The sequence below is a fragment of the Peromyscus leucopus genome, chromosome 18, assembly GCF_004664715.2.
Source record: "Peromyscus leucopus breed LL Stock chromosome 18, UCI_PerLeu_2.1, whole genome shotgun sequence".
NCBI classification, from domain to species: domain Eukaryota; kingdom Metazoa; phylum Chordata; class Mammalia; order Rodentia; family Cricetidae; genus Peromyscus; species Peromyscus leucopus.
In genome coordinates, this window is record NC_051078.1 from 44,782,337 (window position 1) to 44,795,410 (window position 13,074).

Here is a 13,074-nt window from a genome sequence, read left to right on the forward strand (position 1 = left end):
ATTAGTCCAAGTGACTGTCGTTTGCTGACAGACAGTGTGTGCTAATGTGCGTTAGCACAAAGTGCAATAAAAGACGTGCCTTTAATATCAACACATGAGAGGCAGAGGCCAGCCTGGTCTACAGAGTTCCAGGACACCCAGGAATACACAGAGAAACACTGTCTCAAAAAAAAAAAAAAAAAAAAAACCAATAAAAATAAAAATTAAAATAAATAAATTAGGAGCTAGGGCAATGGCTCATGCCTGTAATCTTAGTATCTGGGAGGCTGAAGCAGAAAGATTCCCTGAGTTCAAGGCTACCATGGGCTATATAAACTCTAGACCAGTCTGGCCTGCAAAGTCTCAAAAAATAAAATAAGGGGCTAGGGATATTGTTCAGTAGAGAAAACTGGTAGAGAACCTGAGTCCAATCTCCAGCATGCATGTAAAGCCAGGCATGGTGGCATGTGTCTGCAAACCCAGCTCACCCATGGGGCCAGCCAGGTCTAGCCAAGCAGAAAGCTCTGGGTTCTGTTTTAGAGACCCTGTTTCAAAGAATGAGGGGCTGAAGAGATGTCTCTACAGTTAAAAGTACTGGGTCTCTTGCAGATGATGTGGGTTTGGGTTCACTTACCAACACCCACATGGCAGTTCACAGCCATCTGTAACTCCTGTTCCAGGAGATCGACACCCTCTTCTGGACTCCTTGGGCACCACACATGCATGTAGGCAAAATACCCATACACAAAAGAAAAAAAATTTAAAAAAAATTTTTTTAATGATAGAGGTAGATACCCAGTGTACACATACATCCATACTGTACACACAAACTAAGTAAAATAAATACTCTTCACTGGTGGCAAGTTACTCATCTGGACTGTTCTGACACATACATTCTAGCTGTGTTTCCTCAATAATGGCAGTATATCTCAGTGGTGGGTTCTTGTCTGGCTTACCTGGACAGAAGGAAGATTTCTTAGCATTTAACAAACTAATGTAATTTGTGATGTTAGAAAAATACTTCATGGATGCAACTTTATAAATTGACATTTAGTAGTATAGCTTTTTTCAAATTGTATGTATTTCTTTTTAAAAATTGAATATTTCCATTGATATTTTCACTCTTGCTTTCAGAAGAAACTAAAACAAGCAATGGAGATGTACCTGAGGGCACTGTGTCTGTGGATCCTGTTGTGAAATGATGGTATGAATCATCAGAATTGTCATGATACTTTGCCAGTGACATGGATGATACAGACTGCTTGATAAATGTCATTTCCTAGGTCACATCATGGAAAATTCTGTATGGCAGTGCTCTGGAGTCAAGCCCATTTTATTTCTAAAGCTCTAGTTTTCAAGGGCTGAGAAACAGATATTAAAGTTGGATCTTTGTCTGAGGTGTAGGCTAAAGATGCTCCTGCAAGACTCTTTGACATTAAGCTATGGAAGGGAAAGTCCAGATTCCCAAACCATCGCTGACCATCTCCTGTACTCTGTGTGTGTGTGATTTGTGTATGTCTTTGATCCATGTTGATCTCAAGTCATGGGAAAGCCAGTTCATATACTGTCCACAGCCAGTAAATACTCGACTTAAAAAGAGTTGAGCTTGACATTTATGAAGCATCTGTATCAAAGACTATGTGAGGATGCATTGATGCTAGAGCTGAGTGTGCACAGCATGACCGTCTGTGCACAGTGGGGCTAACTGGTGATCCTGCCTGTGTCGTTCAATTCCGTGTGACTCACATGAGCTGCTGATGTCTTTGATGAGACATTTTATAATAGTTTACATTGCTTTGGGAACATTTATCCTCCAACAGTTGCTTTAAATTTAAGATTTACTTAATCTTCAAAGAAAACTCAGATTAAGCCATAGACTCCCACTTGAAACTTCACTATGTTTGAAGGCACTCTTGTGATACTGGGGGAAAAGAAGAATGAATTATCCTACATCCAAACTCAGGTTTCTTCATTACATTAAATTGAAATTTTGGTGGCAGTTTAGATAGAATTTTACTTTAAATCCAGTATAATCTAAGACATATGATTAAATAATAACTGCGCTATGGCAGGCTTTCAGTAATTTACCACTGTGAGAATGAAACTAGTAAGTCACTTTCTGATTTTAAAAGAATGAAAGATTGTGAGTAAATTTAGTTCCCAACAAGCTACTAGCTTTATTTTTATAAAGATATGCTGGTTAATAGTTAAGTAATCATGGCCTTTTGAACATATAATAAAATGATGCCTTTGGGATGAAAAGAAAGGTTTAAAACTTTAAATGTAATACAGACATTTTCTAGAAATGCTTGTTTTTCTATTGCATTTGCCTGCTTAACCATTTCTTTGGATAAATCTTGCAAATAATCCTAACAGAATTCTGACATGGCTCCTTGGTTCTAGCTTTTGGAGTAGAGATACTGAGTCCTGCCTCAACTCACTGGTTAGGCTTGGGAACTTTCCCAGCCCAAGCTAAATACTATGACTGTTAAGTCAGAGGAAATAGAATAGATTGGAAATGTTTTTTATGTAAACACGGCTTAGAGAGTTATGAACAAAGGATGGATTAAAGGCATTTAATGTTTGTAATTGATACTAACTGTAGAGATGGCCCTAAAGCATGCTGCATAATTAATAATTTATATTTTCATTATTATAAATGTTTATATTAATGATACTGGATTTGATTATATCAGATTAGTCATCATTTTATAGGACCAGTATGTTCTTTCTTTTTAAAAAAAAAAATGTTCATTATTCCTGCACATAGAATCCACATACTGACTCCCTGAACACTTAAAATTGGGAAGAAAGTGACAGATAATTGTTTTACCTTTAGTTAGAAGTAATGTCATTACAGTCTGGATAAACTATAATAAGTTCCTATATTTGAAATAAAATCTCTGAAGAGAGAAGTATTTAAATGGTATTAACCTGCAGAGCTACAGGGCTTCAGTGTATTCACGCTTGAGTTAATGTATACATTGGATGATGGTTTTTCCCTGCTAACTATTTTTTCAGAAATACTGTAATTTAAATATTAACATGAGTGTTTTGTTGTAAATTCACAGAAAACTTAATGATGTTCCAATTCTCAGGAATTAAGAACTAACCATAACATTGTCAGTTCTAATTAGATTTTGTAAAAGACAGTTTGTTATCTCACTTGAGTGTGGAGGGAGGGGTCTCCTTTTCCCCAGCTCTAATAGAATACATGATGTATAATAAAACATTAATAAATACAATTTCAAAGTTATCCTTTACTTCGATGTTTATGGCCAGAGCTGAATGTCCTCAGCAGTGTGTGTTCTTAACGTGGTTTTGGTGGTATGTGGAGCTGAAGACTGACAGACAAGCTGTCTGCTGAGCGGCACTCCATCCTGGGACCTTTCTGAGGTTCTTTTACCAAAAATGCATGTAGTCTCTCTCTTTCTCTTTTTAAAATAATCACCTTATGCATATAAGCAAAAACTTCCAAGTATGGGGTTGGGTTGCATGTCTGTATATTCCGATAAGGGATTTTCCTTTCCTTCATCAATTCTTGATCATTCACAGGTTGATTCTCTCAACTAAGAAGAACCAACATGAAGTTACTTTCTTTCCTAGTCCTAGAAAGGGGTTCCAAGTTTCTGTGAGATGTTAGAATAACTTACCTGTTTACAAACAGGAATTGTTCTGAAATCATAATAAACAACAGTTTTCATTTTTCCCTTAGAGAAAGTCTTGCTGTCTGTAGCTCAGCTTGACCCTACACTTGGAGTGTTCTTGCTTTGGCCTGCCATGTGCAGGGGTTACAGGTATGCGCCATGTTAAATTACAGGTTACAGCTGCAGCTTATGTGTTGACATGAGCTGGAGAAACAGCTAACTGTTGCCTCTTTTTTTTTTTTTTTTTTTTTTTTTTAATGTAGCACTACACTGATAAGGTAGAGATGCAGGAATACCACCATAGACCATGGTCTTCATGCTGGGCTGCTGGGGTGAAAAATCACTAGATTTGTTCAGCTTTAGTTTGGCATAATTCTCCAGCTTCATGTGACAGACATTATTTTAAGTGAAAGGATGTAGAAATCTTTTAGAAATTAAGCAAAATCACGAGGCTATGTAGATGATGATGTCAAAGTTAGAGTTCATCTCATACAAAGTAAACACATGTAGTTGAATGTATAAAAAAGTTTAGCCGGTAAGTAGATTTCCTCCTTCCAGTGGTGTGGCTCTTTACCACTTGGCCTACTGGATATCCTGTTCCCATCAGTGAAGGTACACTCAACAATGTAGTTGATACATACCTGATATCATAATTTTGGATCATGATTAAGAACTATAAATACTTTTACAGATCTGTGTGTAATGAGACATTTTTTAGTAATGCTCCCATTAAGGTGAAGGGGATTAAAACATCCATAAGCACGACCTATATAAAAAGTTATTAAAGTATTTAATTTTTGGATTTGTACAAAAGGTTATGAAATGTAGTGGTATTTGCTGCGCCCATGACTGAGAGGTGGCTCAGTGGTTAAGAGCACTGACTGATGCTCCAGGGGATCTGAGTTCAATTCCCAGGCTGTCCAATGTCTGATCATGCCAGGATTTAAAAAAAAAAAAGAAAAAAAATGATTCATATGACCCCTCTCCCTTTCCTTTTAAGAGGTCATGTACAATGGCAAGAAGTACCGCCTCCTTTGGGCCCTATAGCCCAAGGTCATGGGTAGAGCAAACACCACCACAATGAAACTTTAAAAATAACACTCATCTCTGGTATTGGTATTACCTTCAAAATTAATGCATCCAGAACATTTGGAGATTGCTTTGTGTCTGAGGTTATGTACATATCACATGGTAAGTGGTTAGAAGCACAGATTCTGGAGCCATATGGATTCCAATCTCAGCTTGCCTAGAAGCCAGGTTACTGATCCTGTCTGTTCTGTGCTCCATGTCCTCCAGCAGAAGTTGGAACAATAGTAGTATTTAGCTCAAAGGAAATAGTACTATAGAGCCAGGCATGGCTGAATATACCATATTCTAGCATTTGGGAGAGAGCCAGGGGGAATCTTGAGTTTGTGGTCAGCCTGGGCTAGGTGGTAAGACTGTGTCTCTAAAAAGGAAGAAACGACACTCGGTACTTACTGAGTTTAGTTCCCGTGTACGAAGTGCTGTTAATACTAGCTAGTGTAACATTTAGGTTGTTACCTCAATTTTCTTAGGTAGAAACACATTTGATGTATGTGTGTTACTAATCCCCGGTAAGTGGCTCAACTACTGCTCCCATTATCATTAATGTGTGTGTGTGGGGGGGGGGTAAAACATCTATGAACAATATATATATAGTTTATCTAAAAGTGTTTATAGAATGTACAAAAGGTAACCTGAAAAAGGCAGTCTGAAGATGAAGGCTTACCCCACACTGGGAATGGAAATTGGCAGCTAACTAGCTTCTCAAAAAGTCCTTCCCACCATTCAGTTGGGCACATGATAATCTTCCTTTTAATATGCTTTTAATGCATTAGTGTACGTTTTGGTAAGTTGAGACAAAGGACCAAGTCACTCATTGCTTCTGCCTTTGAAAACTTAAAAATATGTAATGCATATAATAGACTATCTTCGAAACACTTTGAAAGCCACCAGGTAGGGTGAGACCTTAGACATCCTCACTGCTGCTCCAGCACCTCTGAGGTCTGGTGGTAATGCCCCTCCTTTTCACAGCCTGTGCTTTGCCAAGTAACACAGGTCAGTTAATAGAAATGAAGCTGTTGTGATCGTATGCCTTTGATTCAGTGTTCTGAAGTTCTCTTATGTTGAGTCATCGCTATAGCTGATTAAGTGGTCCTTCTCTCATATCTGGTTACATGCACACCAGTGTTTAATTCTTCTGTTGATAGTAAGTGGGTTTCTGTATCTGGGATAGTGCAATCCTCTTCATAGACATCCTGGGGCATGTACTGAAACTGCCAGGACACGTGCATTTTGGATTGCACTATGGAACATGGAACTGACCCCCATGCCATTCATGGAAATGATCCATTGCTTTATTCCTGCCATCTGCTCTGCATATGTGGCTTTCACTTCTGGGTTATTTGAAGCAGCAGTTGTTTCCAAGCCCTTGTAACCTATGAAATGCTTTCATGACTTTCTATATCCTAACAAAGTCTTTTATATATGTAGGCCCTTGGTCTTGTATGTTTGGTTGTCTTTGCTCAGCTGGTGTTTTCATTCTGTCCGTGATATCTTTGGGTGTGGTTAGTTTCAGTTAGTTTTTGTTTGCCTTGGGGATTGCATGGCTTGTTTTAACCAGTCTGTGTAGTGTGTTAGTGGGTGTTTGCTGTACTTGGTACTAGGAACTGAACCCAGGGACTTGTTCATGGCAGGCAGGGGCTATTCCTCTGAGCCACAGCTTTAGTCTAGAGTTTTAGTTTTCATCTTGTCACTGAGCTTCATCTCCTTGATCCTCTCTGAAAGGTTGTAAGCAAGAAAAGTTTAGATGACTGTCAGTCACTGACAAACAGTTGTTACAGAAACATGTAAGATACTTGTGAGCTCATTTTAGGTTACAGACTCTCAGGTTAATTTAGGCCAGCTTGCTGAACTTGATGCACATGTCAAAGGGTGGTCCCTCTAACAGAGCTTGTGTGGTATCCTAGTTTTCAGTGGTAAAGGTTTGTTGTTTCTTTTTGGCGTATATGCATCTATAAGTGTTCATATGTGTGCACATCTGAATTCCAGAGGATGGCGTTTGGAGTCTTCCGCTGTTGCTCTCCATTTGATTTGAGACAGGCTCTCTAACTAAAATGGACCTTCCTGATTTATTGGAGTTCGAGTGGTATAACACTGGATGACCAGCAAGCTCATAAGGTCTTTTTGCTTGGACAGCAAGCACTTTACCTGCAGAGCGAGCCTTGTATGTTTTCTGAGATAGGATTTTGTTGTTTAGTTCAGGCTGCTTTGAAGTCCATACATGGTCCAGGCTGGCCTTGAACTCATCTTCCTTTAGCCCCAAGTGTCAAAAATGTAGGTGTGCCACTGTCAACTAACATCCTGATGACAACTATAACCCCAGCATTTAGTCAAAAGCAGGACTGCAGGGCCAGCCTGGACCACTTTAGTTTTCTTCTATGGATGGTCTGTAAACTAACAACAGTAAGCAAAGAAAGAGATGAAACAGTATTTTTTATTGCTAAATTATTACAAGATAGGTTGAAGTTGGTTACAATTAAGTATGTTGTATGATTTCAAGATCTTTATCTCTATTTCATAATTAGCAGGATTGGAAATTGGTCTGGGACTCCAGGAACCAAAAACGTCAGGATAGAAACAAGAACTTCACACCAAGCCCCACTGCCAGCTGAGCTTCAAGTTGAATTCTAAAATTAACTGATCCCTTTGAGAAAGGTTCTGGCTCAGAAGAAACAGGAACTAGTAGAGCCCTTGCTCACAGTGAATAGCCACAAAAACTAGACACATCTAAGAGGCCCTGAAGCCTTTGAATGAAAGCTGGTTCAGAAAGGTCCTGTTGTGAAGACTTGCTGTCTTCGCTAGTGTTTGAGACCAAACTGCATAGCAATGCCATGAGGTCCAGGTAGGAGACCAGTGGGTTATAAATACATTTTCAGAATGACAGGCACTTAAGAACTATGTAAAATATAAAAATAGACCATATTAATAAGAACTATTTAGTATTTAACAAATTGTAAATCCAGGCTTTTGCCATTTTTAAAAAAGGATTGTAGAAACTGAAGTGCCATCCAGATAAAGTGAACAATGCGTTTTTACAGTTCTCATTCTGGGTACCCGGAAGTACAGTCTGAAGCAAAGACTTACCACAAAGCACCCAACATAGCATTTGTAGATGGGCAGGCGTGCTGTCACCCATTTCTCACTGTTCCCTCCCAAGTTGTGTGTCAAGGCATCCAAGGGCACATTCACATGTGACTGCCAGCATTCTGAAATCAGATCAGTGTGCCTGCACGTCAGAGAAGTTGAAAACCCCTTAAGGAGGTGGCTCTCCTTCCGAGCGCTCTGACCCCAGATGCCCAAGTGAGTTACGCTTCAGATTCTGCGCCTCTGCTGTCACTTGGACTTCCGCCAGTGCCATCTGTGTGATCGTTTAACAGTACATACTTTCCATCATTGGTTAGTGGTAGAGACAGCATTAATTGAGCCAGTGCTTCTGGATCCTGAAGTTAAGAGTTTAAAAGGGGGGAAAAAGAAAAAGCTTAAGATGCACCTGTGGCTTGTCCTCCAGTGTTCTGTGCTGTAGCCCCATTCCTCCTAACTAGTCTCTCTGGGCTGTCAGATAAAGAAACTCAAGGGGATTACTTCTAGATTCTATGCTGGCTCTCCTCTTGTAGACACATGATTAATGTACCCAATTTATAACCGTCTTCCTCCAGAGTCGACAAGGCAGACCCCTTCATAAAAGTTGTTTTCCACATCTTTAAGCCTGTCTGTCTTTTATTATGCATCAGGAGTTGGCAAAAGCTGTAGAGGAGCCCACTGTGTACACCTGTCCTCACGCTGCTTATGGTTGCTTTAGTACAACAGTGGAAGTGAGTAATTAGAGTGCAGCAAGATAAGTGTGTGCACTTCTGACCTAGACCTAATCTCTTGGGCAGGCTGAAGCTTAAAAATCACTTCAAGAGCTTTTTGATCAATGAAAGATGGTAAGCTGTTGAATAACAGTGAGGTCTCTGTTCACTTCTAAGTTCCTAGTTGGTGGTGGTTGTGCTGCTGGCCTGGAGCTAGGTGGTAGTGCAGGGGATGAGTACTTTTAAGTTTGAATTGAGTACTGAATCTTAATTTGAAAGAACTCTAGCCAGTTTGAATGCAAGCAAGGAAATTAGTAAAGCTAAAGCTGCAGCAGTGCTACTCCATTAGGAGGAAAGATGTGTTACCAGAGGGAGTCACCTGATTGCACAGAGCTTGTTAGAAAGCTTGAGAGAAATCCGAACTTGAGCACAACGTGAGCATCAGTTTTCTTTTTGAGAGTCTTACTCTGTCTACAAATGTCTTTTGAGTAGTTACTAAACCAGTGCTAAAATGTTTCTTACCTTTTGAACCTCAATAATTTCTTTCCCCAAATTAATAGCATAACATATCTGTAGAAGACAAGAGAAAGAGTGTTTGGTCAAGGTAGAAAGAGGTGGCGTCATAGAGACAGTGGTCTGAGGAGCAGCAAGGCTGCTGGCTGTGGGAGCTTTGGTCAGTGGCACTGTTAGGTAAGTGAAAGACCCAGGTTACTCCACTATCTACAGTTCTTAGCAGGATATTTCCCCCTGGATGTTCATATTACCCAGTGGTAAACAGTGAAAGGATTGGTTTTGATAAATTCTAAATACTAGTGTTTTTCATACAAAAGAACAGTTTTGATGTTCTTTCCTTGGTTTCTTCTGAGACAGTTTTCTCTTGTAATTTTTGCTTTTATTTAAAACAGTGGTTCTCAACATGCGGGTCCCAACCCCTTAGGGTGGTCAGACAACCCTTTCACAGGTGTCATCTAGACCACTGGGAGACAGATATTTACATTATGAATCATAACAGTAGCCAAATTAGTTATGAAGTAGCAACAAAAATAATTGTATAGTTGGGGGTCCCCACAGCATGAGGAACTGTATTACAAGGTCATAGTCATAGCATTAGGAAGGTTGAGGACCACTGCTTTAAAAGAACAAAGGTGCCTTGTAGCATTCCATGCTACTAAACAATTATCTATAGCTATTAGGGTTGTTGTCTTTAGGTGGAGCCTTCCTACAAGGTATTACTGTCTGAGTATCTGGGTGGAGGCATGAAAAATTAGCCAGTTAGATATTCAGATGGATAATGAAAACCCAAACCCATTAAAAATAGCCAGTATTATTGAGTGGGGTGGGGAGATGGACAGACACAGACAAAACACCTTTTCGCCTTCTGAGTTGCTTTCAAAAATGTATGTGCTCAGGGACTCTTCTCCTGTGGACTCTGGCACTCGGATGACAAAACCAACCAGCCTTTTGTTTTCTTGATGAGCAGCAAACTGTGTGACACTGGTCAGCTCAAACTTGAAGGTGGGGGGGACAGGACAGGGGACAGAATGAATAATCACACAACTGGAATTTCAAAACAAGCACAACTATTTTCTATGGAAGAGTTGAAGAAGGCTGCATTACAGAGGACAGGATGGTCGTGGAACTTGGCCAATGATCACATGCTGGGTAGGGTCTCCAGCCAACAGGAGAACTGAGGTATAAACATTAAGGTGTAGCAGATACTTACACAGGCTCTTGACACTTGAGTCTGAGGATCTATCAACCTGAAATTGTAAGACTCATTATTACACACATGTTGGTCACACTCAGAAGTTTATAGGTCATCGTGAAATCACACAATGTCCCATATGTGAAAAGCAAGGCCTGCTTCAGGGGAAGATGACAGTCCTGTGTGAGCCTGTGCTGTGGTTTCTGCCTTTGTTGAACCAGTGTGTGAAAGCCAAGGTACCTGGTGTGGGAGAGTCCACAGCAAATGGAATGGTAAGTCCCCAGCATTCAGCACTGTGGTTTTTGTATCTGATGCATAACACGGGCGGATCATGTCCTGTGTGGTCTCCATATCAACATACTCACTAGCAACTTCAACTGCCCTGAAGTAACGAAGCACTTTGCTACATTTCACTCAGAGAAGGAATGTTGAGAGGACAGGAGGGTTTTGGGTGAACTCTGTGACTGCCTCTAAAGGCCATTAAGGGACCTGGGGATGGTACAGTGGGTAAAAGCACTTGCTCTGGGAGAACCCCCAGTACTGATGTTAAAAGCCAGGTGTGGTTGCATGAACCTGTAACTCCAGCCTTTAGCGGGGCTGGAGATCCTGGGAGTCTGCTGAAGGTGGAGAGCAATACCTGATATCTGTCTCTGGCCTCCACATGTGTCCAAGGGGGCACATAACAGGCCAAAAATAATGACTACCTCTTGAATGCCTCTTCTGTTTTTAAATCTTTAAGTTTTGTCCAATGATAATACTGCTGAATCTTGGCACTGTACTAGAGAATTTGCTACTATTGTAAACAGATACAGTTCTACTTCTGATGTTAAAATTAATTGACAACATATGGTGTCATATTTATTGAAAGACTGATAAAAGTATTACAGGTGAAAGCAAAATATAGTTTGTAATAATGTCTAGAATAAGCAAATATGCAGAGATTATTTTAGATTTCAAGCATGTGTCAATTTCTATAGAATTGTTAAGTAGGGTTTTATTTGTAAATATTTATTCTTGGGAATAAGGTCCCTAAACCAAAGGGGGTCAGATTTAAATAATGAAGTGGGCTGGCAAGATAGATGGCTCAGTGAGCAAAGGCATTTGCTGCCTGATGACTTGGGCTTGATCCCTGGAATTGACTTAACAATGTTGTCTTCTGACCTCCACACGTGCCTGTGGCATGTACCCACACGCAGGTACTGAAGGACAAGCTAAGTCCTGGCACGGCTGGCATGCCTTAGTACTTCCCCTGTGCTCCTTCACAGCATCAGCAAGAAGTTTAGGAGATCACCACACCAGGAGTGAGCCTAGATATACCAGCTAAAGAAGTGCTACCCTGTAACTCAACCAACCACTCGGAAGACTAAAAACAGGTGAAACTGACTTAATTCAGTCTCTGCTACCAGTTAGACATGTAATGAACTTAAAGACAGGATGACAAAGGCTTCCCACTGGCACGAGAAACATGTCTGTTCCAGATAAGTAGGCAGCCTGTGTTAACGTGGCTGCAGACTGCACACACACACAAAGTTTCTTTTGGTAATTGGGTTGTTTCTATTTTAGACAGATTGATATTTCTGTTGTGAATTTCTAAGAACAATGTTCTCGGGTAACACCAAATGACTGCACAGCAATGGGATCACTGGGGACAGTCCAGGTTGGGCATCCCTAATCGGAAAACTCTTAAACTGGAAATGTGCAGACATGATAGATACCACAGTGAAAATTCCACACTGTGAAACCTTGTTTCTTGTGCAAAATTATGAAAAATATCGTGTATAGTAACACTACCTGTAGGCTATGTGTATAAGGTACAAACTTTATGTGTAAATTTGGGCCTTATCCCCAAGATATCTCATTATATAGATGTAAAAATTTGAAAAAAAAAAAAATCAGAAACACTTCTGGTCCCAGCATTTCAGGTAAGAAATACTTGGCCTATATTCACTAATAACAGGAATCTTTTACTTTTTGTTTGTTTTTGTTTTTTCAAGACGGGGTTTCTCTGTAACAATCCTGTCTGGAACTCACTCTGTAGACCAGGCTGGCCTCGAACGTAAGAGATCCGCCTGCCTTTACCTCTGAGTGCTGGGATTAAAGGCGTGCACCACCACCGCCCGGCTAATAACAGGAATCTTAAGACAGGGTTCTCGCTGACTTCAATCCTCCTGCTCCAATTTCCCTCATGCTGGGATCACATACATGCATTGTTACATCCAACCAGTTCTTGCTAAAAATGCATCTTTTATTCTGAATATCAAAATGTGGAATGGATATAAGTAGAAACATTAGCACTACATTCCAGATGGGTAAAGATTCCCTACACAGGCAATCAGGTGAAGCTAAGGGTCTGAAGTGGGCTGAAGGTACCTCAGGGTTTGACTGGTGACCATCAGATGGGATTCCGTGGTGCGGAAGATGTTGTGAATAGCCCGAGCTGCCAGCACTTGTCTCATTGCCTCATAAATCACTTCAGCAGTGTGGTCTGTCTTAACTGCCATTGATCCCAGAAACCGAACGATGAACATCTGCTGCAGAAGAGAGTCTGCAAGAGAGCACGCTCCACTCAGGACCACGTGAATGAGAGCACACTCCACTCAGGGTCACATGAATGTGCTGATGTACAACCAACAGCATGAGCCTGGGAACAGCTAGAGACCTGGGTCTTACTCACTCTTCTGTTTGTTTGTTTGAGACAGGGTTTCTCTGTATAGCCTTGGCTGTCTTTGAACTCACTCTGTAAACCATGCTGGCTTAGATCCACCTGCCTCTGCCTCCCTAGTGCTGGGATTAAAGGTGTGTGCCACCATGCCCAGGTCTGGAGTTAGTTTTATATATGCAGTTTTATTTATTTGAGGCAGGGTCATGC

The 13,074-nt window shown here is 40.5% G+C and overlaps 2 protein-coding genes and 1 long non-coding RNA gene across 9 annotated transcripts in view; 2 read left to right on the plus strand and 1 right to left on the minus strand.

The window, feature by feature from the left end:
• Positions 1-3,235, plus strand: part of Washc4 (WASH complex subunit 4) — a 59,710-nt gene extending 56,475 nt beyond the window's left edge. For 2 of the 3 annotated variants that reach the window (XM_028883608.1, XM_028883610.1), the window contains one exon: positions 1,114-3,235. In XM_028883608.1, coding sequence (XP_028739441.1) covers positions 1,114-1,181 — 68 coding nt within the window. In that variant the 3' untranslated portion in view covers positions 1,182-3,235. The remainder of the gene's footprint in view (positions 1-1,113) is intronic. The other variant, XM_028883609.1, reaches the window with a different exon arrangement.
• Positions 3,236-7,122: 3,887 nt separating this feature from the next.
• The window catches only part of Appl2 (adaptor protein, phosphotyrosine interacting with PH domain and leucine zipper 2), a 46,061-nt gene continuing 40,109 nt past the window's right edge, over positions 7,123-13,074 (minus strand). For 2 of the 5 annotated variants that reach the window (XM_037196891.1, XM_037196892.1), the window contains 5 exons: positions 12,576-12,750; positions 10,224-10,260; positions 9,868-10,008; positions 9,023-9,070; positions 7,123-8,149 (listed from right to left, as the gene is read on the minus strand). In XM_037196891.1, coding sequence (XP_037052786.1) covers positions 8,015-8,149; positions 9,023-9,070; positions 9,868-10,008; positions 10,224-10,260; positions 12,576-12,750 — 536 coding nt within the window. In that variant the 3' untranslated portion in view covers positions 7,123-8,014. The remainder of the gene's footprint in view (positions 8,150-9,022; positions 9,071-9,867; positions 10,009-10,223; positions 10,261-12,575; positions 12,751-13,074) is intronic. The other 3 variants (XM_028883613.2, XM_028883614.2, XM_028883612.2) reach the window with 3 other exon arrangements.
• LOC119086210 lies at positions 10,002-11,633 on the plus strand. The gene is made up of 2 exons (XR_005089447.1): positions 10,002-10,477; positions 11,471-11,633. It is a non-coding gene; the product is annotated as an uncharacterized LOC119086210 (long non-coding RNA).